Source organism: Podarcis melisellensis (assembly GCF_964234715.1).
Source record: "Podarcis melisellensis genome assembly, chromosome: 5".
In the NCBI taxonomy this organism is placed as follows: domain Eukaryota; kingdom Metazoa; phylum Chordata; class Lepidosauria; order Squamata; family Lacertidae; genus Podarcis; species Podarcis melisellensis.
In genome coordinates, this window is record NC_138537.1 from 76,695,830 (window position 1) to 76,721,799 (window position 25,970).

Sequence of the window (25,970 nt, forward strand, 5' to 3'; positions counted from 1 at the left end):
TTGGCAATCCTTCTGTGCATACCCCATGTCTTGCAGCAGCTGCTACCTGACCTGTTTGGGCCTTTTGGTGTAAAATTGCTGATGAGAACGGCTCTCTTGCAGCCAGCCATAGAAAGGAGTGTCGCGTCCATGCAGAAGCATCTAGACCTCATTGTTTTGATCCTCTGTGCTTTGTCTGAGTGCATTAACAGTGACAGCAACAACGAGCAGCAGTCCCCTCTTCTCTCACGCTGGACCCAGCCATCCTGTTCACATGCAAACTCAGTTTCCCTTTGCACAATTCCTGGATCAAGTCTTTTTTTCTTTTCTTTTGGCGATGATTTTGGACAGATTCTTTGCTTGGCTTTCTGTGCTTTCCTTGACCAAGGTGTCTTTGACACAGGCGGTATTTCTTCCCAGACGCCTGGATTTAGGTAAGATGGGATTGTCATTTCTTGGTCGTGGTTATTACATAGGAGCACAGGAAACTTGCTTATACGGAGTCAGAACGTTGCATCATCTAGTTCAGTTTATTCTTACCATTGTGCAAATTATGAACAAGATTGCCATGTTTTGTTCCTAGTCTTGCTCTTGTACCTTTAACAGAAAGCTTTTGCAGAGCAATTAAGCAAGAGGAGCTTTTGGTGACATTAAGATAAGGGATGCTATCCTATAATACTTACCAGGGCTTACTTTGAAGTAGACATGCATGGGATTCCACTGGAAAAGATGGGAGATTTCACACCTCCAACACATACTCAATTTCTTTCTGCAGATAGACACAGAAAAAGGTCGGGATATGCATAAGGAATGGTTTAACAATCAATCTATTCCCAGGGCACTTTGAAAACAGTTAACTCTGTGAGGGGAATAGGGGTCTTAACGCATGTGGAAAGGACCACGATCAGACTTGTTTTATTATGTTTTTAATATTCTGTCGGGAGCCGCCCAGAGTGGTTGGGGAAATATGAGTGGCATACAAATACAGTATTATTATTATCCCTGCACACATACCCCATTCATTGTACTGTACTGAAAAAACCCCTCTGTACACACAAAGGACTCTTCTCTGCACAGTTGGGAACCGTGAATATCTATCTATCATCTATCTATATCTATCTATCTATCTATCTATCTATCTATCATCTATCTATCTATCTATCATCTATCTATCTATCTACCTATCTATCTATCATCTATCTATCTATCTATCTAATCTATCTATCATCTATCTATCTATCTATCTATCATCTATCTATCTATCTATCTATCTATCTATCTATCTATCTATCATCTATCTATCTATCTATCTATCATCTATCTATCTATCTATCTATCTATCTATCTATCTATCTATCATCTATCTATCATCTATCATCTATCTCTATCTATCATCTATCTATCTATCTATCTATCTATCTATCATCATCTATCTTCTATCTATCATCTATCTATCTATCTATCTATCATCTATCTATCATCTATCATCTATCTATCTATCTATCTATCATCTATCTATCTATCTATCTATCTATCTATCTATCTATCTATCTATCTATATCTATCTATCATCTATCTATCTATCTATCTATCATCTATCTATCTATCTATCTATCTATCTATCTATCTATCTATCTATCTATCACTGGCTTAAATATCCCCCTTGCTTTTTCTGTATGACCCCATTATTTTTCTTTCGCATTTCAGACTGGCCTAAAAACTGCGGTGTTGCGTATTTCCAACCAAACATATTTGCTAAGATTATTGCCGGCAATGAAGCGAGGCCTCATTCTTGGCCGTGGCAAGTCTCCTTACAGGTACGAAATGTTTCAGTGATTCTCAAACCTTGGGCACGCACAAAATTTGGAGGAGGGCTTGGGGTCTACAAGAGAGGTCTGCAACCTGTCAATTCAGAAGCTAGGTCCAACCAGAAGTAGTTCCAATCAGAAACTAAGTTCAAATCAGCAAAGGCCCTTTCTAAATTTGCTTGACACTTTCCTGTTTGTAGGTTCAGCCAATTTTATTACTTCCCTGTTCAGCATGGCTGGGAGATGAGTGGCTAGCTGCCCATTGTTTTGCTCCCAGGGTGGTGTGGACATGAATTACTGGTTTCTTTGTACAGTCGTACCTTGGAAGTCAAACGGAATCCATTCCGGAAGTCCATTCAACCTCCAAAACAAACGAAAACCAAAGTGCAGCTTCTGCTTGGCTGCAGGAACCTCCTGCAGCCAATCAGAAGCTGTGGAAGCCCCATTGGACGTTTGGCTTCCAAAAACAGTTCACAAACCAGAACAGTCACTTCCGGGTTTGTGACGTTCGGGAGACAAAACGTTTGGGAACTAAGCTGTTTGATTTCCAAGGTACGGTACTACTGTACTGTGGTACTTCGGGTTAAGTACTTAATTTGTTCCAGAGGTCCATTCTTAACTTGAAACTGTTCTTAACCTGAAGCACCACTTTAGCTAATGGGCCCCCCGCTGCCATCGCGCCGCCAGAGCACGATTTCTGTTCTCATCCTGAAGCAAAGTTCTTAACCGGAGGTAATATTTCTGGTTTAGCGGAGTCTGTAACCTGAAGCGTACGTAACCTGAAGCGTATGTAACCTGAGGTACCACTGTATCTGTTTCTTCCTTCTTTAATCTCCACCACAGCAAATTGTACTTCACACTGCAATATTTTGTTGCAGGTCACACTTGCCCTATGTACTAAGAGTGCTCCGAATTCTCCAAGTGCCAGTTGTCATGTAGGGAAAACTGCGTCATCTTTGCACCACGGGGACCTATCAGCAGGGGAATGCCAAAGTTTGCAAAAGAAAAGAAAAGAAAAGAAAAGTGTTTTTTAAAAAAACAAAAACTAAGGTGGGGTTAGGGGTGAGAACCCAAAACAGCCCAATGCGAATTGAGCATGCTCAGCTATCTCAACATTTTGGTTGAATGTTGAAGTTGGGAAAGAAAGAAAAGGAAAAGAGGGGCAATGGAATGGAGTATCCCGAAAAAGGGCCTGGCTCAATGGCTAGACTGCTGTGAAAGACTTCACATACCCGACTTGCTTTATGTACGCAGTAGGAAAAAAAGAATGCCTTGTTTTAAAAATCAATTTCACATGTGATATATTGTGCAACAGGGTTCTCAAACTCTGGCCTGTGACCATTTACAATTGATTCTAAAAATTATTAAGGTTTTCCCCAATATCCTCAGCAGTTTTCCAGTGGTCTGTGGAGGGGAAAGTTTGGGAACCGCTGTTCCAGAGGTTACTCTTGCCCTACTTCCAATTCCTTCTTGTGATTCAGCTCTGCATTTTCTCCCTCCATTTTCCTTCCCAGGTCCGTTCCAAACCAAGCGATAAATTTGTCCATGTCTGTGGTGGCACCCTCATTCACAAAAACTGGGTTCTCACTGCTGCCCACTGCTTCCAGAAGTAAGTTACCTACTGTGTGTGAATTTGTGGAGGCAGATCAAAACAATGTGGGTGGCTCATGCAAAATGGTATGCCTTTTGGCATCGATAAAGCAGGTGGGGCGTACCTACTGTCATGCAATGCTTAGAGGACTCACCAGTCAGGAAGAACATTATTGACTTCCTTACACAAGTACAGAACACTCACAGGAAACCCCTAACCCCACCCAAAGACAATTAAGTACAGTGCCACCTGCTGGCTAAACTATATAATGACATTATCCACACACTAACTTTTCTCTTCTCCGTCACTTTTTCTCCCCCTATTTTCTGTCTGGCTAAGCTTCTTTCTGGTCATTGAGCCTGTCTTGTGGGAAAGCCATTGGAGGAGAGGAGATGAAGGAGTGGGAAGCTGTGGGCAGAGGAAAGACTTAAACAGCTTTCCTCCTGCCTGTTGTTTATCCCTTAAGTATAATGTCCACCTCCACATGTGGCAAAAGGGTTGGGAACCTGCATTGGCCAGTATAATTGTTCATATATAATTTTTTCTACATGTGGAAAACAGAGTGGTTTTATTAACTTGTCCCCCAGTGAAAAACTATACTTGGAACTTCTTGTGGGAACAATTTTTTCTGAGTGCCCATGCGGTTTTGCTCATTGATGGTAGCGATACTAGTCTGGGCAGAGAATTAGACTTAATTCTGGGCCTCGGCCCAGTATACCTGACAGAGCGTCTCCACCCCCATTGTTCTGCCCGGACGCTGAGGTCCAGCGCCGAGGGCCTTTTGGCGGTTCCCTCATTGCGAGAAGCAAAGCTACAGGGAACCAGACAGAGGGCCTTCTCAGTAGTGGCACCCGCCCTATGGAATGCCCTCCCATCAGATGTCAAAGCGATAAACAACTACCTGACATTCAGAAGACATCTTAAGGGAAGTTTTTAATGTGTGACATTTTAGTGTATTTTTGGTCTCTGTGGAAGCTGCCCAGAGTGGCTGGGGAAACCCAGCCAGATGGGCGGGGTACAAATAATATACAGTGGTGCCCCGCAAGACGAACGCCTCGCAAGACGAAAAACCCGCTAGACGAAAGGGTTTTCCGTTTTGGAGGCGCTTCGCAAAACGAATTCCCCTATGGGGTTGCTTCGCAAGACGAAAAAAATCTTGCATCCCCCCGCGGGTTTTTTTCGCTTTTTTCGCCCTTTTCTTAAGCCGCTAAGCCGCTTATCAGCTGTTCCGCTGATAAGCCGCTTGACAGCTGATCGCTGGAAGCCGCTTGACAGCTGTAGCGCTAATCCGCTAAGCTGTCAATGGGCTTGCTTCGCAAGATGAAAAAACCGCTATACGAAGAGCCTCACGGAACGGATTAATTTCGTCTTGCGAGGCACCACTGTATTATTATTATTATTATTATTATTATTATTATTATTATTAAGTATGAAGGCAGGTAAAAGCAGATTGGGGTGGGGGGCATGTGAGACAACACACCCAACTCTACGGTGCATCATTTTCAGGGGACAGGAAGAAGATGTCACCAACTGGCGAATTCTTCTCGGCAAGCATCACCTTAACTACCCAGAATCCACAGAAAGAAGCTACCGGGTGAAGCGAATTTATCGGCACGAACGTTTTCAGTACCCTCAGCTAAACGAGCTAGAGTATGACATTGCTTTGGTCAAGCCAGTGGAAGAGATTACCGCCAACAGGTTTATCCATTATGCCTGCCTGCCAAAAAGAGGCAGTTTTCTCCGTCCGGGACACTCCTGCTGGGTGACTGGCTGGGGGGGCACGAGAGGTATTTCAGAGTGTCGTGTGCCACCAATAAGAATTACATTGTTTTCAATAAGTGTCTATAGCTTTGCAGCCTTAATTTGTGCAAAGTTAGAAGAATTTGGCCCTGGAATCCGTTTTTGGTAGCTGAGTTGAGTCTTGGAATATGTTAAAGAGTTTCTAAACATGTGCAGAGTGCATTTCCTTGACAACCGAGAAGTCCAAATCAGCCACACATGCTTAGGACTAAACACCAGGCCTTCTAACACAAGTGTCGTTATTCTGAGACAGGTTTGAGGCCTGACATGATCATTTTCTTTAGAATTTAAGGACTTGTAGAAGATGGAGAATTTGAAGTATTTACCATTTCCAGTGTAATGCAAAGTCACAAAATGCTAATCTTCAAGGTTCCAAAAATGTTCTGGTTCTTACTCTTCTTCTATTTTATGCACTGAAGGTGGACAAGATGAAAACTTCTCTCTCTCCGAGGTTTTGAATCAGGCCAAGTTGCCAGTCATAGATTTCAACACATGCCACCTCAAGAAGTTCTGGGGAAGCAAAATCCAAACATCAATGCTCTGTGCTGGACTGAAAGATACAGCAAGGTCTTCAGCTGCCTGCCAGGTACAGAAATGGGCTATTCACGCAGAGCCTTTCCACACAAATCTGTTTTTAGGTGCTATCAGTAGACAAATCTCCCTGTCACTGTTGATTTGAAAAATTTGCAACTTCAATAGCCAAAGATGTAAGAGCTTATCATGCCACTACAGTGGTACCTCGGGTTAAGAACTTAATTCATTCCAGAGGTCCGTTCTTAACCTGAAACTGTTCTTAACCTGAGGTACCACTTTAGCCAATGGGGCCTCCCGCTGCTGCCGCACTGCTGCTGCACGATTTCTATTCTTATCCTGAAGCAAAGTTCTTAACCTGAGGTAATATTTCTGGGTTAGCGGAGTCTGTAACCTGAAGTGCCTGTAACCTGAAGCGTGTGTAACCTGAGGAACCACTGTACTGTTGTGTCCAAATTTTCACTTTTGGAAGTATGGCAACCCTATTATTAGAATACGACTGTTTCAAGACCAAGCCAGGTATGTATGACAAAGAAGATCTCTGAATAGGATCCCCAATAGTTTCTTAGAGGGTGAATACTAGGGGCTGAGGAGTGTTTCAGAACTATGGCACTGGGACACTGTGGCCTAACTCTCCTCCTGTACCTCCTATTGCTATTTGCTGCGTTGGTCAATACATACAGGTATCAAATGGATACCTTTATGTTTTGCCATGTGGGGCAAATACATTTTGGGTGGATGTTTTTAACTGGGAGGATAGCACAGAGGAAGAGTTAACCTCATGCAGCCAACACTGTGATCTTGAGATGCTAAAAACATTGCTAATAACCCTGAAAAACTGGAAGATTTTACTCCTGGATATTTAGCATCCCATCTAAATCGACACTCAAGTCTACTACTGAACCCTCACCGGCATAAGAACATGTTTCAACTCTTGGACGATATTTTATTTTCAGGGAGACTCAGGTGGCCCACTTCTTTGCCAAACTGGGAGAGAGACATGGGAAGTCCATGGGGTCGTGAGCTTCGGGCCAGTTGGGTGCCAGGTGCAGAACAAGCCTACTGTCTTTACTAGGACATCTGCGTATATTCCTTGGATTGAAGCAATCAGAATGCAGGATTTTTTTTTGTAAAGGAGAAGGGAAGTCCAGAGATATCAATAAAATCCTTTGCAAATGTAGGAATGTGTGCTTATTTTAATACTGGAATTCTGGAAATGAGATTTGGGAAATGAGATTTGAGTTCATGGCTGAGCTGAAATTTGAACCTAGGGCCAACCCTGCAATCCTGACAAACGAGACTACCAACTAGAACAGCTGACTTTCCAAAGACGCCTTTTTCTATTTTGGTTTGTGGCGGGATGCCTCCCAGCAAGTTCTTCCGCAGACCATTGTGCAACTTACCATTACATCTGAAATGTATGGAAAATAAGGTCTGAAAAATATTTGGGGCGCTTCATCCTGATTGGTTTGCAGGCTGGTAAGATGGAAGTTATGGGATGGGGGTGGCGTCCACAGAGCCTAGAAGAAGAGTTTGGATTTGATATCCCGCCTTTCACTCCCTTTAAGGAGTCTCAAAGCGGCTAACATTCTCCTTTCCCTTCCTCCCCCACAACAAACACTCTGTGAGGTGAGTGGGGCTGAGAGACTTCAAAGACGTGTGACTAGCCTAAGGTCACCCAGCAGCTGCATGTGGAGGAGCGGAGATGCGAACCCGGTTCCCCAGATTACGAGACTACCGCTCTTAACCACTACACCACACTGGCTCACACTGGAAGGCCTAGGACTTGCCAAGCTCCCGTTGCTCGGTCCCTGCTTCTGCCAACCTAGCAGTTTGAAAGCACGTCAAAGTGCAAGTAGATAAATAGGTACCGCTCTGGTGGGAAGGTAAACGGTGTTTCCGTGTGCTGCTCTGGTTTACCAGAAGCGGCTTAGTCATGCTGGCCACATGACCTGGAAGCTGTACGCCAGCTCCCTCGGCCAATAAAGCGAGATGAGCGCCGCAACCCCAGAGTCGGCCATGACTGGACCTAATGGTCAGGGGTCCCTTTACCTTTACCTTAAGATGGAAGTTGGCTATTTAAGGAGCATTCATTTTTATTTGTGTGTGTGTGTGTGTGTGTGTGTGAAATTAGGTGATGTTGCGCCAAACAAGTGTTATCACATACTTTCCAGTCCATTTCTCCACCCAGTCTTTTGAGGAAGCGTGTTTCTTGTGTTAGAGCTCCCCATCAACTATAATCGTGTAACCTGAATTTGCCAGAGACGGACTGGAGGTGCCTGTTGATTTCTGCGCTGAATAGAGGGAGGAAAGCCTCTTTCTCAGCAGCCACCATGGAAACACAGAACGGAGGCAGAACAGTATCCTCCTCAAACAGGAGGCTTTAAAAAAAAATGTCAATGAAAGGCAGAAAGCTTGTGTTTGCATACGGGCTCCAGAAATGGGGTTTCCCCTCTTCCTTGACCGGCAGGAAAAATGCAGGCAAGTAGGCCTTATTGCAAGCTAGTAAAAATTACCTTCAGGGTATATATAGAGAGAAAAATAAAAAAGAGAGGTTAGAGGGAGACAAAAAAACACTCAACACACAACCCTGCATCTGAAATAAGGACAGCAACCATTCACAAAGCAGCATTGACATGTCACTCAAGTCATGATGAACAGCAACAACGGGGGAAAAGATAGACGTAACATTTTACAAGGACAGGAACACCATGGACAGAATAATTGCCACACACAGGAAGAGCAAGGATATAGTTTGACTGCCTCACTTGTAGTTCTATAAATCATTTAATGTGTCAACACGAACAGACGTTATTAATATTGCAGTTGTTGTATAAGGATTTATTATTTTGACTGGAATGCAATTGAAATTAGTAAGATTTTGGAACGCAGAAATAAAATCATCAAACCATCAATTCTAGCATGTGGGAGGCCACCTTAATTATATACAGAATTCGGTATTTGAACAATTGGTATTAGTAATTGTATTCTAATTTTGTACTGTTATAATGAGGCTATTATTGGATTGAAATTGAAAATTAATGAAAATTATTTTTAAAAAGCAGCGTTGACACATATATCATGGCAATGATGAGTAAATGCAAGCTTGTTTTTCCAACACTGTACATTTAACTGTCATTTAATTCAGTCTACAAGCACTTAGGAAATGGTTGTTCGTTTGCTTTTATTTTGCTAAATTTGTATACCGCCCTTCATCCAAAGGCCACAGGGGGGTTTACAACACAAAACACATCATATAATAACAAATAATAACAACCCCTACACGGCACATTTTCACAGCTGTCAACGTTTCCCTTTTTTAAGGGAAATTCCCTTACTCCGAATAGGATTCCTCTCAAGAAATGGGAAAAGTGGACAGCTATGCATTTTTTAAAAAAGCTTAGTAAGGCCAAGGCCAAAGGGAAAGCCTTGAACCAAACAACCTCCCTGTCTAATTCTTTGAGCTACGCGCTATTTCCCTCCTCCCAGCCTGCTTTACGTAAAGAGGAGGTGGAAGCGACGTCGCCCACAATTGAGTCCGGTCAGCGGCTTCTGGAGGCGCGAGTGCGCATGCCTCCCTTCTCCTGGGCGCTTCCGTTGGTGCCGCTAACCAACGGGAGGGGGCGGCCGAATACCGTCACCCGAAGGCGCCGGGCCTCCGCGGAAATCTCGCGATATCTTGCCCCCGCTCCACCCTGCGAACCCTCTTTTCCGGCCTGAGCTCCTTGAGGGGAAAGTCGCCTCGTCGGGGATTTTCGCCTTTGCGCCGGCCGCTGCCTGCAGGTTGCCCGGTGAGTCAGAAGGTGGGAGCCGCGGGTTGGGAGGAAGGGCCTCGGCCGCTGTCCGGCATGAGGGTGTGGAGGGAGGTGAGGCGGAGAGGCTCGCCTTGACCTATATTGCCCTCCGCTTTCCGTCCCAGGAGCCGGTTACGTAACTGCACGTGGGAAGAGTCCAACGCGTGTCAATCTTTCCTGGCGTTCACCGTGAAATGTAACGCTTAGGCCCTGCGTTGCTTCCTTATCCTGAAAGTGTCTGGTATTTCTGCGGTTGGGGATTGAACATAAGCCCCTCCCCCGCCAAATAAAATTAAAAAAAATGTTTTGGGTGTTGTTGGGGGGCTAAGAAAACCGGTGGCGAGGTGGCTCACATTCTCACCTGTGTATTAGTGCCATTTATCGATCGCATTCATAGCCCAAGCAGCTCAAAATGCATGGAGCTGTCCCCCATTCTGCTCATTTAACCCCCACAACAATCAGTGTTTTTGGGGTACTCAATGGTATGCAGTACCAGCAGCTCCCCCAACAGTTCATCTTAAAAGTGTGGCACTTACTGTAACAACTTCATGGTCAGTACCAGTACCATATTTTTCCTTTTAAAAAAGCACTGACAACAACCTTGTGAGGTAGGCTAGGCAGAGAGGCAGCAAGTGGCCAAAGATCACCCAGTGAGTTTCAGGACCCGTGGGGGATTTGAACCTGGGTCTCCTGGGTGCTCTTTCCTGCGAGAGGTTCTGGATTCATATATTGGCTACACAGTATTGATGCTCTTAAACAATGCTGGGCGGACTTATGTCTTACAGGATTTCCTTCGTTGTCATTGTTTTTGCTTGATCCAGCAACTGGAACATTGTGTGGGACAGGATGGGAAATTATATATTTAGAATTAAGGAATGACAAGCCTGTTGCTTTTCAGTAGCAGAACTGGGTTCATAGCAATCTCCACCTGGTTTTCTTCATTTTAGCCATCTAATTGAGGATGAGGTGGGAGCTTTGCTGCTGCTATCGTTAAATAATCTGAGAGTCCAACTCTTGCAAGTCTACCATAAATTGCCCAGATCTCAATCAACCTTCAACCCACCTTGGTACATGATTTTGAATATACAGCTATCCTTATCCCTCAGTCTAGCCTCACCACATCAGCAAAATTGGAATTATGATGCCCTGTACCACATAGGAAGGGTGGAATCATGATCTCTGCCTTTTATATATAAATCCAAACATTGGACATGATCAAGCCAGAGTTAAGTGTTTCTCTAGTTGGTTACTTATATTAGGAATTAAGAGGCGGTGGTGGCAAGCTGTAGCTGATGTGGATAGGGGAAAGTTGCTACACAGTGCCATCGTTGTCTAGTACGGTTGTTATGGAGTGGGTGGGGTTGCCTCTCAAAAAGGCCAGAACTTCCCTGGCAGGTGCAGCCACACCTTGCAATTCCTTGTGTGGTATGATTGCAGCACCAGTCTCTCTGGTGCATTACTGAAAGCTTTGAGGTTACAGTGGCTGGTGCAATTCTTGTCTTCAAAATAATTTGGTTGCAGATGTGAGTGCCATGGTAGATACAGCAGGGCTGTATACCCCGCCAGATGGGTGGAGTATAAATAATAACAATAATATAATATGCTTATCACTACAGTTGGGCACAGGGAGAACTTTCAGCCCCTGCTAAGAAGCAAGAATGTAGAACTGCATGACAGCAAGAACTATTTAAATGTTTGCGATTAAGTGTCTGCATGCTGAAAGCTAGAGGGAAATGGAGTTGTGGGATATAAGATTATCTTGGGCTTTGAAAAGGGAGATAAATTTCTTTAAGTGAAACGGCATTTAGATTCATCTCTGCTTAATACTCTCTCACCCTGGTATCAAGGTAAAGGAAATTTAGGAAAGGAACATGAAATCCCAGCTCTGCCTTAGTGATGACACAGTGGCCTGTGTGCATCTCTGGAAGCTTCACTTGCACAGCAGTTAGGAGTAATTATTTTCAGCAGCAGCCTTCCCTATTGCCTACTATTCTCCTAAAAGCTAGAATTGGGACTAGTCTTTGTCATAATGCTGGAAGTGATGTGTGTAGAAAATTGGGAAGTGCATGCATTTAAGAGTCTCTGAATCTTAGTCTTAGTATAAAAGCCACTTACCACACCTTCCGGAGTTTGCATCTTTAAAATACTGGTATATGCTCCAGCAGATTTAGTTTCTTGTGAAACAACAAAACCATACATCTATAATTCAAGAACCAATTAATCTTCAACCTGTCTTGTTTCTTCCCACCAATGTTCTGTGTTGGGGGTAAAAGGAAGTATACTTGGTTTCAGTGATATATGTTTATTAAAAGTTGAGTCCTGTTGTTGAGACATGGGCAAGTGGCTTTTTGTTGAAGCTTCTGGGTTTTTAGAGGAAATTCCTGAGGCTTTATGTTGCAGCTTTTATTTACATGTGTTTTATGTTTTTCTCTCTTGTATTGGATTAAGAGGAAAGGTTGTCAAAATAGAACAAAGTTGTTTTTTCCCTTTGGTCTCTTTTTAATAGAAACACATAGATAATGGAAAACTGGCAAGTCATAAAGTAGGTGACTTGATGATTCTGTAAGAATATAATCTTGTGTTTACGAGCATGCAAAGAATGTGACCACAAAACCTTTCAGGCACCACATGTTTTGAAGGTGGGATTGGATTTGCAGTCCCTTCAGAATGATTTGTTGGAAAGCCACACAGAGCATTATGCTTCTATTAAAATAACTTAGAGGAGCACTGGGTAACATGAAGTGGTTGTGTTTATTTTACTTCACACTGTATTTCAAAGGTTCCCCCCCCCCCATTGCTGCACACACAGTAAGGATATAACCCAATGCATGTACTAGCTGTGATGGGGACACTCCAGTTCCTAGTTACAACCTTAGAAAATACTATCAGTGTTAGGACAGACAGTTGTCAAGAATGTCAGTGTTAATTTCCTTTTGCTTTGATAGTCTTTGTCTGGCGTGTGCAAGTTGTATGGAGCAGGGAATGTCTTTAGCTTGTAAACAGCCTCTTGACTATAGGGTTCACTGGGCAGTTCCCCCCTTTCCTTGTAGGCCCCAAGTGACTGACATAAATACTATGTGGGTGTGTGGGTATGTGTGGGTAAGTTGGCTTGGTCTTTCCTTTCCCCTCCTTCCTCCAACCCCTCATGAACACCATGAGTCTTTGCATGAGGGGCAGTCCAAGCTCACAAAGTTGGATTCCACCCATAGTTTTTATTTGTCTTGTGCTCTTTGTTTTTAAGAAGCTGGGCAGGAAAAAGTTATATGGGAAGAAGTGTTTGGTTTTAGTTTCAAGCGAACAGAGCATTAATTAGGTTTTGTAAAATGATGCTGCTACTGGAATATCTGACACAGAGATACTTAATGGTGCATGTAAAGCAGTTGTATCCATACAGTATTCCTTGTGGTTGCATGCAGCTACTTGGTTAACTATTTGTGCTCATGTAGATGGGAAGGGGAGGACTTAGCTATGCTGGAAATTTAGGTTCTCTAACATAACACAGTGCCAGAATATAGGAGGCGGGAGGCCTATGGTATTGCTAATAAGTGCTTCTTTCCACAACCTACTTTAGAAATGATATATTCTATGAAACAGGAACACAATGTTGCAAGAGTTGCAGTTCCTCTTGTAATGAACCTAAAATATCTTCTAGTTCCATTATAGAGGGTTGTTTGAACTAACTTGTATACGTCTGCTTTCAGTCTTTGGCACAGTGAGTTGTGTGTTTCAAGGAAAAGCCATGTTGCTTTTCGGAACATCCTGACCCATTTTGTCTGCATATGTAACACAGCTTCTTCTTCTTCTTGTGTTTTGGTCCTACAATCATTAACAGTCCTTGAGCTTTTGTGGAAGTCTCGTGACTTATAGGATCTATAGTTTGTTGACTGTAGTTGACTATGGAGTTAAGATACATTTCAGAAGGCAAGGTAGCTTAGAGCTCATATGTGGGAGGTGTTTTGGAATGAAAAGGGTTGCCATATTTCAAAGGGCGAAAATTTGGACACAAAAGTTGAGCTATTTTTAAGGAGACTTCTGGCAGATATGACACTCAAGCTATTTCCACTCAGACACCATTTCCAACTGCCGTATTCTGGCTATGTCTGGGAATTCCGGACGAATGGCAACCCTAGAATAGGAGAAACTTGGGAAAGGTGGCTGGGGTAGGATATCTGCTTCCTTGTCTTGATGAGTGGGTAATCTGTAACATTCCTATTATTAAAGTCTACATGCTGCTTGTGATATGTGTGAACATGCTGCCATTATTATTATTATTATTATTATTATTATTATTATTATTATTATTATTATTACCACCCTATACCCACAGGTCTCAGGGCGGTTCACAGGATGAAATCAGAATATAAAACCACAAAATACAGAATCAAAATAAAAACAACTGAAGTCAACCGTAACCCTATCTGAAGTCAAATATCACAAGAACTCTGATATCTCCTCACATACCAGTGAGATCATAGCATGGTAGAGTTGGGACCTTGAGGGTAATCCAACCCCTTGCAGCACACATTTTGTTTTCCAAGTAGTACCAAACAAGCAATAATTCCATTATACACATGTCTGTGCTTGAATTATGTAAGCTTTGTCAGGTAGGGCATAACAGTGGGATATATTGCAACATTTTGTGGTTTAAGCTGGCAGATGGATATTAGTATGATTCTTCAGGCAAAACAAACTAAACCTAGAATGATCTAACTGAACACCTGCATTAAACAGGCAAGAAGGACTGTCATCTTGTAAGCAATTAAAAAAAACATTCTTGAGTAATGCAGGTCTATTTAAATGCTGATTATGAGTAATAAGGACTACATTTGACAAAACTGCTTGTAGTTTGTCCCACAAATACTTAGCAGACAAACTTACAAAAGATTTATGTTATCTGCAGCCTTAATTGGCTTAGCATTTTAATTTGTTTCGTTTGATCATTCAAGCATTGCTGCAGTAAAATAAAGAAAGAAATAGGAAGGGGTATAAACCACTTATATGCCCAGGGTTGGCTGCAAAAGTACAAATGGTGAAAGTTGAGCTAATAGTTTATATTTGATTTTTGGATGTATGCTATGCTACACTTGTTGATTTGAGAGAAGGCTGGTGTGTTGTTGTGTCTGGAGTGCTCAGCAATAACGTTCACCTGATGGCCTCAGAAAATTTGTGCCCTCACAGCCTAACTTTGTAGGCTGGTTGAGATGATAGAATTGGGTGGCTGGGGTAGAACTACGTATATTGCCTTCAGTTCTTGGAAGAAAAGAGGTGTGAATAAGTGTAAAAAGAATTTATTATATACTAAAAATGTGCTAGAGACGCAGGTGGCGCTGTGGGTTAAACCACAGAGTCTAGGGCTTGCCGATCAGAAGGTCAGCAGTTCAAATCTCTGCGACAGGGTGAGCTCCCGTTGCTTGGTCCCACCTCCTGCCCACCTAGCAGTTCGAAAGCACATCAAAGTGCAAGTAGATAAATAGGTACCACTCCGGTGGGAAGGTAAATGGCATTTCCGTGTGCTGCTCTGGTTTGCCAGAAGCGGCTTAGTCATGCTGGCCACATGACCCGGAAGCTGTACGCTGGCTCCCTCGGCCAATAAAGTGAGATGAGCGCCGCAACCCCAGAGTCAGCCACGACTGGACCTAATGGTCAGCGGTCCCCTTTACCCCTTACTAAAAATGAACTTCTTCCAAACACGGAGTCTTCCATAGTAAAAACAGCACTGCTTACACAGGGAGCAAGTTTTTGGGGGAGCGCCATGCTTTGCAGAAGTAACAGAGAATCTTTTGAGAGTGTGCTTCCTTAGGGTTGACTCTTAATAGCTACGTGAGGGCAATGTATGCTCTGCGCACATGGATTGCTGGCTGGCTGTTGGTGGGGGATGGAGTGCCCTGGAAAATGGTCTGGCAAGCTGGCTGGAAGGCTGAACAGGAGCACACCACCATGTGCGATTTTGTACCACTGGTCCTTGGATGGTAATTCTAATAGCCACACTTATTAGGCTGGTTTGGACACCTAATCCTATGCATGTTCTCTCGCAACATTTAAAGATGTCTCATACCGAGCTGGACCATAGATCCATCTAGCTCAGTAGAAGGAAACCTGTGCTTGGAAACCTAGACACTTGGACTTCAACTTCCATCAGCCCCTGCCAAGCTGGCTAATGGTTGGGGGGGGGTGCAAGTTACAGTCCCAACAGCAACTGATGCAGCTCAACACCCCACCTCCACCCCCTTAGCCAATCCCTGCAGAAATATTTCTCAATCCTGCTTCCTGAAATCCTTTCAATCAGGCCTTGAACGTGGCACTTTCTACATGCGTGCAAAGCATGTGTTTTGCCCTTGAGGAAGGAAGGAAGCTCTGCATGCCTTTCAAATATGCATATAGGATCAGGCCAGTGGTTGCATTTTGGGGGGGCCGTAGTGGAAGCGCTTGGCATAACAAAGGCTTGAAGAAACAGGCCTCTTTTAATGCACACCTTTTGGTAGTCTCAAGATTGAAACCTAATTAAGAATGCCACATTTCTGTGTCTCTCTCTTTAGTGGATAACTTCCCATTATGTTGAAGGCATGTGTGTGCAGTAAGTAGTCTTTAGCTATTGTTGTAAAAAAAAATCTGCTCTTTTTCCCTTATGAGAGCCTGTATAATTCTTATAACACTATGTTAAGACTTTTCTTTCCTGATATGCCGTTTCTAAAGTTCTAACACTGAAACCAGTATCCTTCTAAGCTTCCAAAAGATGGCATCTGCTATCTTTGAATTTTTTAACCTTTTCATTAAACATCATCGTAGGTAATCCTGTTTATAGCACATGTATGCAAGCACTACTTCACATTTCGGACATTCATAGCTGTAAGGCCATATCTTCCTTTGGCCAGCAATATAGTTTGGGTAAAACCTCAGTGCCTAGGGCTTGCCGATCGCATGGTCGGCGGTTCGAATCCCCGCGGCGGGGTGAGCTCCCGTCTTCCGGTCCCAGCTCCTGCCCACCTAGCAGTTCGAAAGCACCCCTAAGTGCAAGTAGATAAATAGGTATGGCTTTATAGTGGGAAGGTAAACGGAGTTTCCGTGTGCTGCGCTGGTGCCGGCTCGCCAGAGCAGCTTCATCACGCTGGCCACGTGACCCGGAAGTGTCTCCGGACAGCGCTGGCCCCCGGCCTCTTAAGTGAGATGGGCACACATCCCTAGAGTCGGACATGACTGGCCCGTACTGGCAGGGGTACCTTTACCTTACCTTTATAGTTTGAAGACAGTTTTGTGCATGAATGTTTAATAATTTGAAAAGGGACACCTTTTCAAATCTCTGAATCTCTACTGGACAAACAATGTGGCTATATTTGACATGCTTGCGGGAAATGCTTTTCGCATCATTTTCAAACAGTGGCCATTGTGGCCCAACTCTCGTGCCAGATCTCCTCCGGCTCAGGAGAGCTGGCTATCTCTGCACACTTTGCTGGATCCCATATTTCAAACACTGTGCAGAAGCATTGTACAGTATAAATAAAAGGAAACATGCATAATAACCTCTAAACCAAGCCTTAGGGTTGGAATATGGCAATAGCTCTGGCTGCACCCAAACCATCTTAGAGATGGTCCTGTGAACCACCCTGAGACCTGCGGGTATAGGGCGCTATACAGATTTTATTATTAATAATAATAGTCGTAAATCTATAAAGGCATGCATGCGCCTAGTGGCAGATCCTCTTTTAGGAGGCGGATTTACCCCTCGTTGGAACAAGCCTACGTGCCTCTCGGTTCCATTTGTATTTGCATTTGGCCTTTCGCCCCCGATCTGCAGGACGGATCGGGCTCCCTCCCCGCGAGAGTTGCTGGGCAGTTTTCAAGCCTCCTCCCTCCCTCCCTCCCTTCGCGAAGACGTGCAAGGCTCCGTCCCAGCTGTGGCGGCTCTGGCCACGTGGGCGAGGAGGGCGGGAGCGGGGGAGGAGCCGGGGGGGCGGGCCCGGAATGTGCTCTGGGAAGCAGGCGCTTTTAAAGCAGCCTTGCGCTGGGCGGATAGCGTTATCTCGTGCTGCAGGCGCCGGCCCCTGGCTCGGGAGGAAGCGGCCCTCGTCCTCCCTAGAAACGTGAGAGACCGGTGCATAAGGTATGCAGGATTGCAGGGCGGGAGGGAAGCGAAGGCAGCCAAAATGGTCGCAAAGGATGCACAATTGGGATCAAGCCCCCTTCCGGGAGAAATGTGTACAGGGCCGGCCGCCTCCGATACCACGAAACAGAGAAGCCTCTGAAAACTGCACACGCGAGCAAGCCTCCTGGATCTTAGCGGGAAAATAAGCGTAGCACTGGGCTGCCGAGGTTGCCTGGTTTCATTTCGCGTGCTGGTTAATATTAACAGAAGCTGCTGCTCGTTTCCACATTCCTCAGGAGTGCAGGGGCCAGAAGTCTTGATTTCTTTACAGGCTACGTCTGCTTCGCTGATCTGCTACTTGGAGCAAGGTTCATGCTCGTTAAGCTCTGAGTATACTCACTGAGTAAAACTTGGCCGAGTGGCACCTATTATTCTTAAAGCTGGTGTCTGAATTCTTTGCTGGATTTACATTCGAAAGAATGCCAGTAGCATAGACTGGCTGTGAGCATGCTCAGGATTTTTGTTGGGGAGGGGGAGTTGTTGAGCTTTTACGGGGAGATCACTGGTAAAAATTCCTCCAAAAAGAAGATATCAGGGGGCAGGCCCCTGCCTCCCCTTGGCTATGCCCATGTCTTTGAGGCATCTTAAACTGAACTAATTTTTAGTTCTGTGTGCTGGGAACCACATCTGTGTCACCTTGAGTTCAATGATGGAAGAAAAGAGGGGTGAAAATGTAATAAAATAAAAAGTAATGGGGCTGAAAACTTTTTTAAAAAAAGGTGAGTGCAATATGCATGTTCCCTCAAAAGCGTGGCCTATTGCAGACAATAGAATTTCTTCTAAGTAAGTGTAGGACTGCTGCTTTAATCACCCAAATGGAACAACAACAACAACAGTGCTTCAAGGGGCATGGAATATGGCCTTGTGGAATTGAACTGGGGGCTAGTATTGAAAAACTGGTCCCTGCTGGGTTCTGGAAAGTGCAGGTGATTTCCTTTAATAGGGGAAAACATTTATTGAAACATTCTGTCCAATTACAATCTGAAGTCCTGTAAAACATATTTGAGTTTGTTGGTTGTGTAACTTGACTCTAGGAATGTGCTAGTATTGTGGGTGTCTGAAAGAATATTTTAAGAGTTTTTGGGAAGCCTATGTACAACTTGAATTTATAATCTGTGGTCATGAGCATTAGGTAAACTTGTTGTGAGCAAGGCAGGAGTGTGCAAAGATGATAGAAGCCATCTCTGAAGCCAGCTGGATAATGCAGCTGCTGCTTCCACCCAAAAAACACACATCCAGTCCTGGTTCACTAAACCTCTGCTCTCAGTCTCAAGAGTTCTTCTGTTTGGCTGTCTAGGGGTTGCAATACTGGAAGTGTAGATCTGTTGAAAATGCAGAGGTAGGACCATAGTCAGGGGTGGGAAAGAAAAGACTAACAGCACAATTAAGACAGACTTGGGTTGCAAGCAACCTTGAACACAAAGTGGTAGCATATGCTGGGTGGGTGGCAAAGTTATCTATAATAGTGAAAATATTGCATAGTCTGTTGCCCATTTCATCCTCCGTTGCTTGTTTGAGTGGGGCATATTGGCACATTATTTTTTGTGTTTCTCTTTTTAGAAATGTCAAGGATGAGTCTACCCCAAGAGACAAGTGCAAGCTCCAGCAGCAAGGAACCCCTTGTCAAGTGTCTTCAGGCTAAGAAGGACTTGGAGACAGCAATTGCTGGAGTAGTCAAGGCTGAACAGCAAGTTAAAGACAACTGGAGAGAGGTATTTGGGGGACAGGAAGGGGAAGAAATAAATAAAAAACCCCATAGCTGATTCTGGAGGTTATCATCTTGATGCTGCTCCATGTATACTAAAGCATCACATATGTAGCAGCACCTCCTGCTTTACTATACCCGAATACTTCATCATTCCTCATCGATGCCAGGGAGGAATACTATAAATGCATCTTGTGGCAGTGTTGGGAGCCTTGGAGGAGGGTCACTTGTGTGCTAGCTATCTCTTGAAACTTTCCACGTTGAAATGGGGGCCCACCGCTGCATGAAGTACAAACAACTTGGCATAACAATGATATTAAATGGGCTTTGGTTGATTCTACTTCAGACACTGGTGGCTTAGAACTAGTCATAAGAACAGTGACCAAATCCAGCATTTTTTTATTTTACAGGTGAAAGCTCAAATTCACAGCTGCATCAGCCGCCACCTGGAATGCTTGCGGAGCCGTGAAGTTTGGTTGCTTGAGCAGGTGGATCTCATTCAGCAGCTGAAAGAGGAAGCCTTGCAACAGCAGGCCCAGCAACTCTGTTGGGTAAGGCCTAACCGTACACTTAGTTCAATTTATGCTTGAAACTCTTGGTTCAGAACTACAGTAATTTAGCCTTGAGTGTGTGCTAATTGTGATTGGCATAAGAACACATTGAGCCTTTCTGAAGTTGGCTCTTGATGTTCATAGTGAAGTCACGAATAGTCCTTTTGTCTCTTACAGTTGTTAGGACAATTCAATTGCCTCATCCATCAGCTGGAGCAGCCTCACAGTAACGACCTTGCCAATCAAATTTCATCGTGTTTGGAGAGGTAAGCAAATCTATTGAATTCATCTGACTGCCAGGCTTAGAATTACTAAAATTACAAGGTGTGTTTCACACCATTATCAGTGGTATGAGATTGCATACAATTTATTTTCCTGCAAAATAGAATCTCCAATTTCGTAATGTGTCTTGAAAATATTGAACTACAGATTTAAAAATTGTGACCTTGAAAAGTGACTCACCTATGTGTGTCTTGGTTTTGATCTGTTGATCAAATTCATAAGCACCTGAGAGGCCTAATATCCTTGGCACAGTTCAAAATGGGTCACAAAGGCCATGTTTTCAGCAGGATCTGCTCAACTTTTTAATCTAATGAGCAGTGGCTTCATTTTGGGACTATGGAAAATGATCGTGGTCATTTGCTTTTTCAACTTGAGTGCTTGATGCATATTTTCTCTTCACCCCCCACCCCACCCCTTTGACAGACTGGGCAATTTAACTCTCCAGCCAGAAGAAAATTCCATTCTGAGCTTTGAGGCGAATATGCCATTCCTTCGTGAGGCCATCACATCTTTTGGCTCAATCACAACAATGGTGAGTAGAGGATTTCCTCAAGGGTGTGGGATCTGTTCTGTGTATCTGCTACTTGGAAGCCTATAATCAGTTGCTACAATCCTGAAGGGCTGCATAAGTTCATGGTTTTCAACATGTTATTGGCTTGGAAAATTGCAGAGTTTTAAAATGACAAGCTCAGTAAGAAGTAAGTTACAACCAGTAAGTTTATCATAATTCTGACTTTCTCTGTGTATTTAAAAATAGCAAACCTCTGATGATGAAGAAGACTACACCCCGTGGATTTCTGGGAAGAACTGCCCTGTGCCAGCCAAACTTGAGCAGGTAGAGTTAAAAGTTCTTTACTGCATGATAGCAGCAGAACAGAAGTATCTACCAGCATTTCATTGTGGGTTCTGTGACTTAAGAGACTTAACAGAAGGCTTGATTAGAGGTATAGGACCAAGTGCGCTTGCTGTGACCTTACAATCCAGGAACAGGGAATGTCTTCCAGAACATGCCCAACTGCCCCACATCTGACATCAGAAGTGGAGCAGGTAAAAGAAGTGGCTGCAAAGAAAGAGTTCAAATTGCCATTTAGCAAGTGGGACTTGCATTCAGTGCCTTTCCAACTTTGTGCCAAATGGAAGCCTTGCTGGGAATGGCTACAACTCCAGAGTTCCCGATTTCTGCCAAAAGCAGGGCTTGTGCAGGCACTGTTTGAATCCAAACTACCCGAAAAGTAGTTCGAACTCATGGTGATTGTGGGTAGCTGTGCCCACGTCAAAATTGCTAGCAGGAGGTGGGGAAGTTCAGGATCTGGACAGCAGACCCACCCCTATTCTGACTTCTCAGGGTGATTACCTTTTGCATGCACCATAAGCGAGCATGCCTTTCATCTGCAGGGAGTTGCTACAGTATTTAGAACTCTATGTATTTCCTGTGAATAGCTATCATGCCATGACCCACCAATTAGGGCACTTGATAATAGGTCTAAACTGAGCATGCTGTGCAAATTCACAACAAATCCGATTCCAAAAGTGTTTCCTGCTCAAATGTTGAAAGAATCCCTTCATAAATCTGTCAGGCTCCTATGATGGTTTGGTTGCCCCTTGGGGTGGTGGTAGTTTTTTCCTGGTGATCTCTAACCAGAACTGAATGTGTAACAATAAGTTTGCTGTTGTGATGTTAGCAGAAGCCTTCTTCTGGAACTGTGGGGTGCCCACTCTCTGACTGGCTTCTTGGAAGTAAACCTGACAGTGCCTGCTGTGGTCCACATGTTCCTAGCAAGAACTACGAAGACTGGCTCTTGAAAACACATTCACCAGGGACCAACCAGGTAAAGTATTCTAATTGATTACAGTACTTGGGAAAAAGTAAGTTTTAGAACTGGTGGGATGTCTCATTTTACATTTTCTTCATTACACCAAGGTGCAAATGGTATCTTGTTAACTGAACTTTTTCCTGGAAGTTTTTAACGTTTGGTATCAATTTTGTTTGTCAGGATTTAAAGTCTCCCAAAATGTGTTACTTGGAGCAAGCCTGGGGAAATCTGAGAAACTTGGAGAATTGGCTCCTGCAGAACCAACAAGAAGGATTTCCTGAGAAAATGGATTCACGCCGGCGCAAAAGTTCCACCTCCACAGTTAGTTCCTCTTTTTCCATTGAAAAGATAGATGAGTTGGAGCTCCTGGAGCAAGAAGAGATGGATCTTTCCGACTGGCTGCTTACGCCTTCTGAATCGGAAAACATGAATGCCTTGGAGAAGTGGGAATGTGTGTTTAAGCCCTTTAGGGAGGAATACAATATCAGCGATTGGCTCCCCAAAGCAGATTCCTGCAACAATTGTTGTGGCACCCAGGCCAAGGGTATAGAAATAGAAAACCTTGGCAATCTCAGGTGCCTCGGTGAGCACCTGGAAGGGAAGAAATTGTCCACCAATGATGCCTGGCTTCTGCAGCCCTCTTTCAAAGTCGAAGATGTATGCAGAGCCAATGAGCCATGTTCTAGCTTTTCAGAGTGTGTGTGCGATGGAAACTGTGAGAAGGAAGCTCTGTGCAAGTGGCTTCTTCAGAAGGAAGGCAAGGATAAAAATGGAGTGCCAGTAGGACAAACACCTAGCTCCATCACTGAGCCTGGTGAAGCTAAACCTCCCCTGAACATCTGGCTCTATCCTTCTCAACAGCTGGGGGAGGAACCGGCCCCTTCTGCAAGCGAACAGGACTGTCCCGATATTCTAAAACCACTGAAAGAATTGCTTGAAACCCCATTATCGGCCTGGCTAGCCAAGCCAGAGGCCATAGCATTGGGTGCAGAGGAGAAAGCAAGCAGGGAGAAAGCAGAAGTGAGTTGCAAGAGTTCTCTTCTGGAGCTTCTAGAACCATTCCACCTCCCTCTTAATGTAAACAGCTGGGTGTTGTCTTCAGCGAACACAGACTCTTCCAGTCAGCCTCCTGCAGAAGACAAATGGCTGCAACGCAAGAAGGCACATGTATGTATTAACACTCAACTGTCTCTGGCTCCTTTAGCATTACATTTTTTTAATAGCTCCTACAAGTTCCTTGAAAGTCTGGTGAGCAGTCTTAGCATCTTAAGATTATTTTTTAGCGCCACTTGTTGCTTGTTCAAAAATACAGGATTAGCATGGTGGTCCACACTAGGTGCAGCTTAATGAGAAATCTGCCTTTTATTCCAGGACTACGGCCTTCCTACAGTGTGTGACCTCTTTGCATGTATGAAGCTGAATGGAGAGAGAGAGAAATGGCTATATCGGAATCCTCTACAGGTAACAATTCAGCTGCCATTTCTCATTTTAGCAAGAGTCTTTAACACCTTTCCTTTGATAAGCTTGTTTGTTCACCTCCAAGGTTTCAAGCAGCCGAAGTTCCTAAAAACATGAGGGATCAAACATTACCATCCCTGGTTCCTTGAACTATGAATCATTATTGTAACCCAGTCATTTTGCCCTGTGTTCCTTGGATCTTTAAGCAAGACTTGGACTAGTTTTTAAAGTTCTATATTTGGCCAACCTACAGTTTAGATTTTTGTGATGAAAAAAGGTGGTCGTATTCTCGAAACTGAATACTCTTGTGATGGAATGGGTAGTGATAACCATCTGCAATGCTGGGTGCCACTACTCAGTTGCTCTGTGACAGTTTGCCCACATTGACCTTCAGAAGAGGGAATTTCCTTGCTCTGGAGTTTCTGTAGGTTTATCTTCTGTTAGCCACATGGCATGTTTGAAGGGAGAGGGGAAAGTTTAATGTGCATATGATGGCATTGTGTAGGCATAGACTAACTGTTGCACTGGTCTATGAACCCTTATCCAGGTCAGTTGCTTCAGGAATGTACACTGCAAAGTACATAGCCCACTAGGATCTGCTGATACAGAGTGTGTTTAACCTTCCAAGGATATCATGGGTGTAGTTGCACAATTCCAGCAATATTACTGTTTCCAGTAATTGAATCTAATAATACAGGTGCATTTGAAAAAAGATTTGTGTTTTGTGTAGCTTCTGTTCTAATGTAACAATTCTGGATTGCATTTCTAGATGTGAAAAACCTGGACTGTTTGAAGAGTTACCTTTTTGCTGATCATCGCACATTTGTACTGACTGCAATCTACCGAATTTATGTGGGTGATTCATCTGCCTCTTCCAAACTTCACTTTAAAGCTGTATGTAGCTGAGTTATGGTTGTCAACTTTGGGCTGTGGATTTGACTCATGCCGCAAAGAAGCAACTGTATGCATCCTAGGGGTGAAATGAAGATCTTTCCCTGGCTGGTCACATGGAAGTCAGTGCTTTGAAATATCTTCCTGATTAAATTTGGAGTACACATGGCACAAAAGACTCTTGCTTCCTGTTCCAGGACTGCTGAGTAGAGGATTTAGAAGTAAACTCTTAACTTAGACCCCAGGGAGGGAAAACTCCTTTTATTTAGCAAACCTATCCTTTATTTTAAACAACTCCTGGTTGTAAATACATTAGACATTTCAGACCAATATATTTAAAGTGATCCTGCTCTTATGCAACAATTGTTTTAGAGCTTCATACCAAGTGGTTAAAATGTTTTATTTTCTTGGAATGGATCCTATGTCAAACAAGATCAGAAGCTTCCCAGTAACTTGGTGCCAACCTTAAGTTGTGGAAATTGACCAGGATTCAAGTGGTGTCTAGGTATTCTAAAGCACATTGCTATTTAATGCAAATTTAACTTCCATGTTTCTTAACTTTATACTATTATTGATACATTTAGATTAAGTAGATTTAGGTGTTTGGGGTAAAGAAAATGTTGCTTAAGTACAACTTAATACCACTTGCCTTGTATCACAGGATATTAAGGCATTTCTGAGAAGCTCTGATCCTTGTCAAAAAATCATCTTAAAGTGCTCTTTGACTGGTGTGGAGTAGATTGATCTAAACTACTGAAAACTATATAAACTTAGGCCTTCAGTAGCAAAAGGGTTATTGTCACCTGTCTTTAACCAGTGCACTCCTTTAATTGCAGTAGTAGTTTGAGCCATTTAATGGAAATGTGGGGCTTTTGAATGTTTAACAAACCTCAGATAGTTGACCTGAAATAATGAAAATGGAGGCCAAGCCTACTGTCTTTATCAAGTCCTAAAAATTGCTCTCTCTTCATCAGTTCAATATTTCTTGATGCTGATTAAGTCTTTCCATTAAACCATTGCTGTGAACAAAAACCAAGTTTCGTCTTTGCATACTTCTGTTTCTTCATGGGAGATTTTGTGAAAATGTTATAAACAGGCTACATACACAGAAACAGTGGCAATGTCTTAGTTTGACATGTGCAGACTTTGTATAATTATATGGTTTGCATGTGTATACTAGAAAATACTGACAACTCAATCTGAGTTAAGTTTCTTAGAAAGCTGAATCATTTGGAATTGCAGACCACACCCAACTCTACTAGTAAGGCACGGTTGGGCCTGCTGTCTGCTCAGCAGCAGGGTTGTGCATTATGTGGCAGCATAGAGCTCATGCGCCAGCACCATAATTGCCATGGGTCAAGGGGTTGGTTCAGTTAGCTGACAATACCTTAAAATATAAACATGAAACCCAACAAAGAATTTGTTAGCTTGGTTAAACCTGAAATAGAAGAACAACACAGACTCAAGATGCTTTATATTTTTCATTCCTTATTATATTTTTACATGTTTCTATAGAGGAAAACTAGATTATGGTAGCATTGTCAAATGAACCTCACTCAGCAGATTAATTTAGGTAGAGGCCAGAAGGTGGAATCTTGTTCCCCAATACTGGACACAACACAATTC

The 25,970-nt window shown here is 43.5% G+C and overlaps 2 protein-coding genes across 5 annotated transcripts; both read left to right on the top strand.

Moving 5' to 3' along the window:
- Positions 1-221: 221 nt before the first annotated feature.
- On the top strand, positions 222-6,842 carry LOC309371183 (chymotrypsin-like elastase family member 1; the record flags this gene model as incomplete). The annotated part of the gene is made up of 6 exons (XM_081913870.1): positions 222-413; positions 1,687-1,796; positions 3,302-3,396; positions 4,885-5,165; positions 5,598-5,764; positions 6,666-6,842. Exons 1-6 carry the CDS (start codon positions 254-256, stop codon positions 6,840-6,842), a joined length of 990 nt encoding a protein of 329 aa, XP_081769996.1. The 5' UTR covers positions 222-253.
- Positions 6,843-9,349: 2,507 nt separating this feature from the next.
- Positions 9,350-25,376, top strand: NCOA4 (nuclear receptor coactivator 4). 4 transcript variants are annotated; one of them, XM_081913651.1, is made up of 10 exons: positions 9,350-9,500; positions 19,204-19,355; positions 19,759-19,899; positions 20,077-20,165; positions 20,605-20,713; positions 20,939-21,016; positions 21,864-22,010; positions 22,176-23,162; positions 23,367-23,456; positions 24,223-25,376. In XM_081913651.1, exons 2-10 carry the CDS (start codon positions 19,206-19,208, stop codon positions 24,226-24,228), a joined length of 1,797 nt encoding a protein of 598 aa, XP_081769777.1. In that variant the 5' UTR covers positions 9,350-9,500; positions 19,204-19,205; the 3' UTR covers positions 24,229-25,376. The 4 variants fall into 4 exon arrangements, with proteins under 4 accessions (XP_081769777.1, XP_081769780.1, XP_081769779.1 ...); XM_081913654.1 differs by having other exon boundaries at positions 21,867-22,010; XM_081913653.1 differs by having other exon boundaries at positions 9,489-9,512.
- Positions 25,377-25,970: the final 594 nt, after the last annotated feature.

What these genes read in the sequence shown, in the direction of transcription:
- NCOA4 (XM_081913651.1), top strand. Translation starts at nt 19,206, where the DNA reads ATGTCAAGGATGAGTCTACCCCAAGAGACAAGTGCAAGCTCCAGCAGC. An exon ending in TTGGCTCAATCACAACAATG is followed by an intron (nt 20,714 to 20,938) that starts GTGAGTAGAGGA and finishes ATTTAAAAATAG; the next exon opens with CAAACCTCTGATGATGAAGA. An exon ending in TGCAACGCAAGAAGGCACAT is followed by an intron (nt 23,163 to 23,366) that starts GTATGTATTAAC and finishes CTTTTATTCCAG; the next exon opens with GACTACGGCCTTCCTACAGT.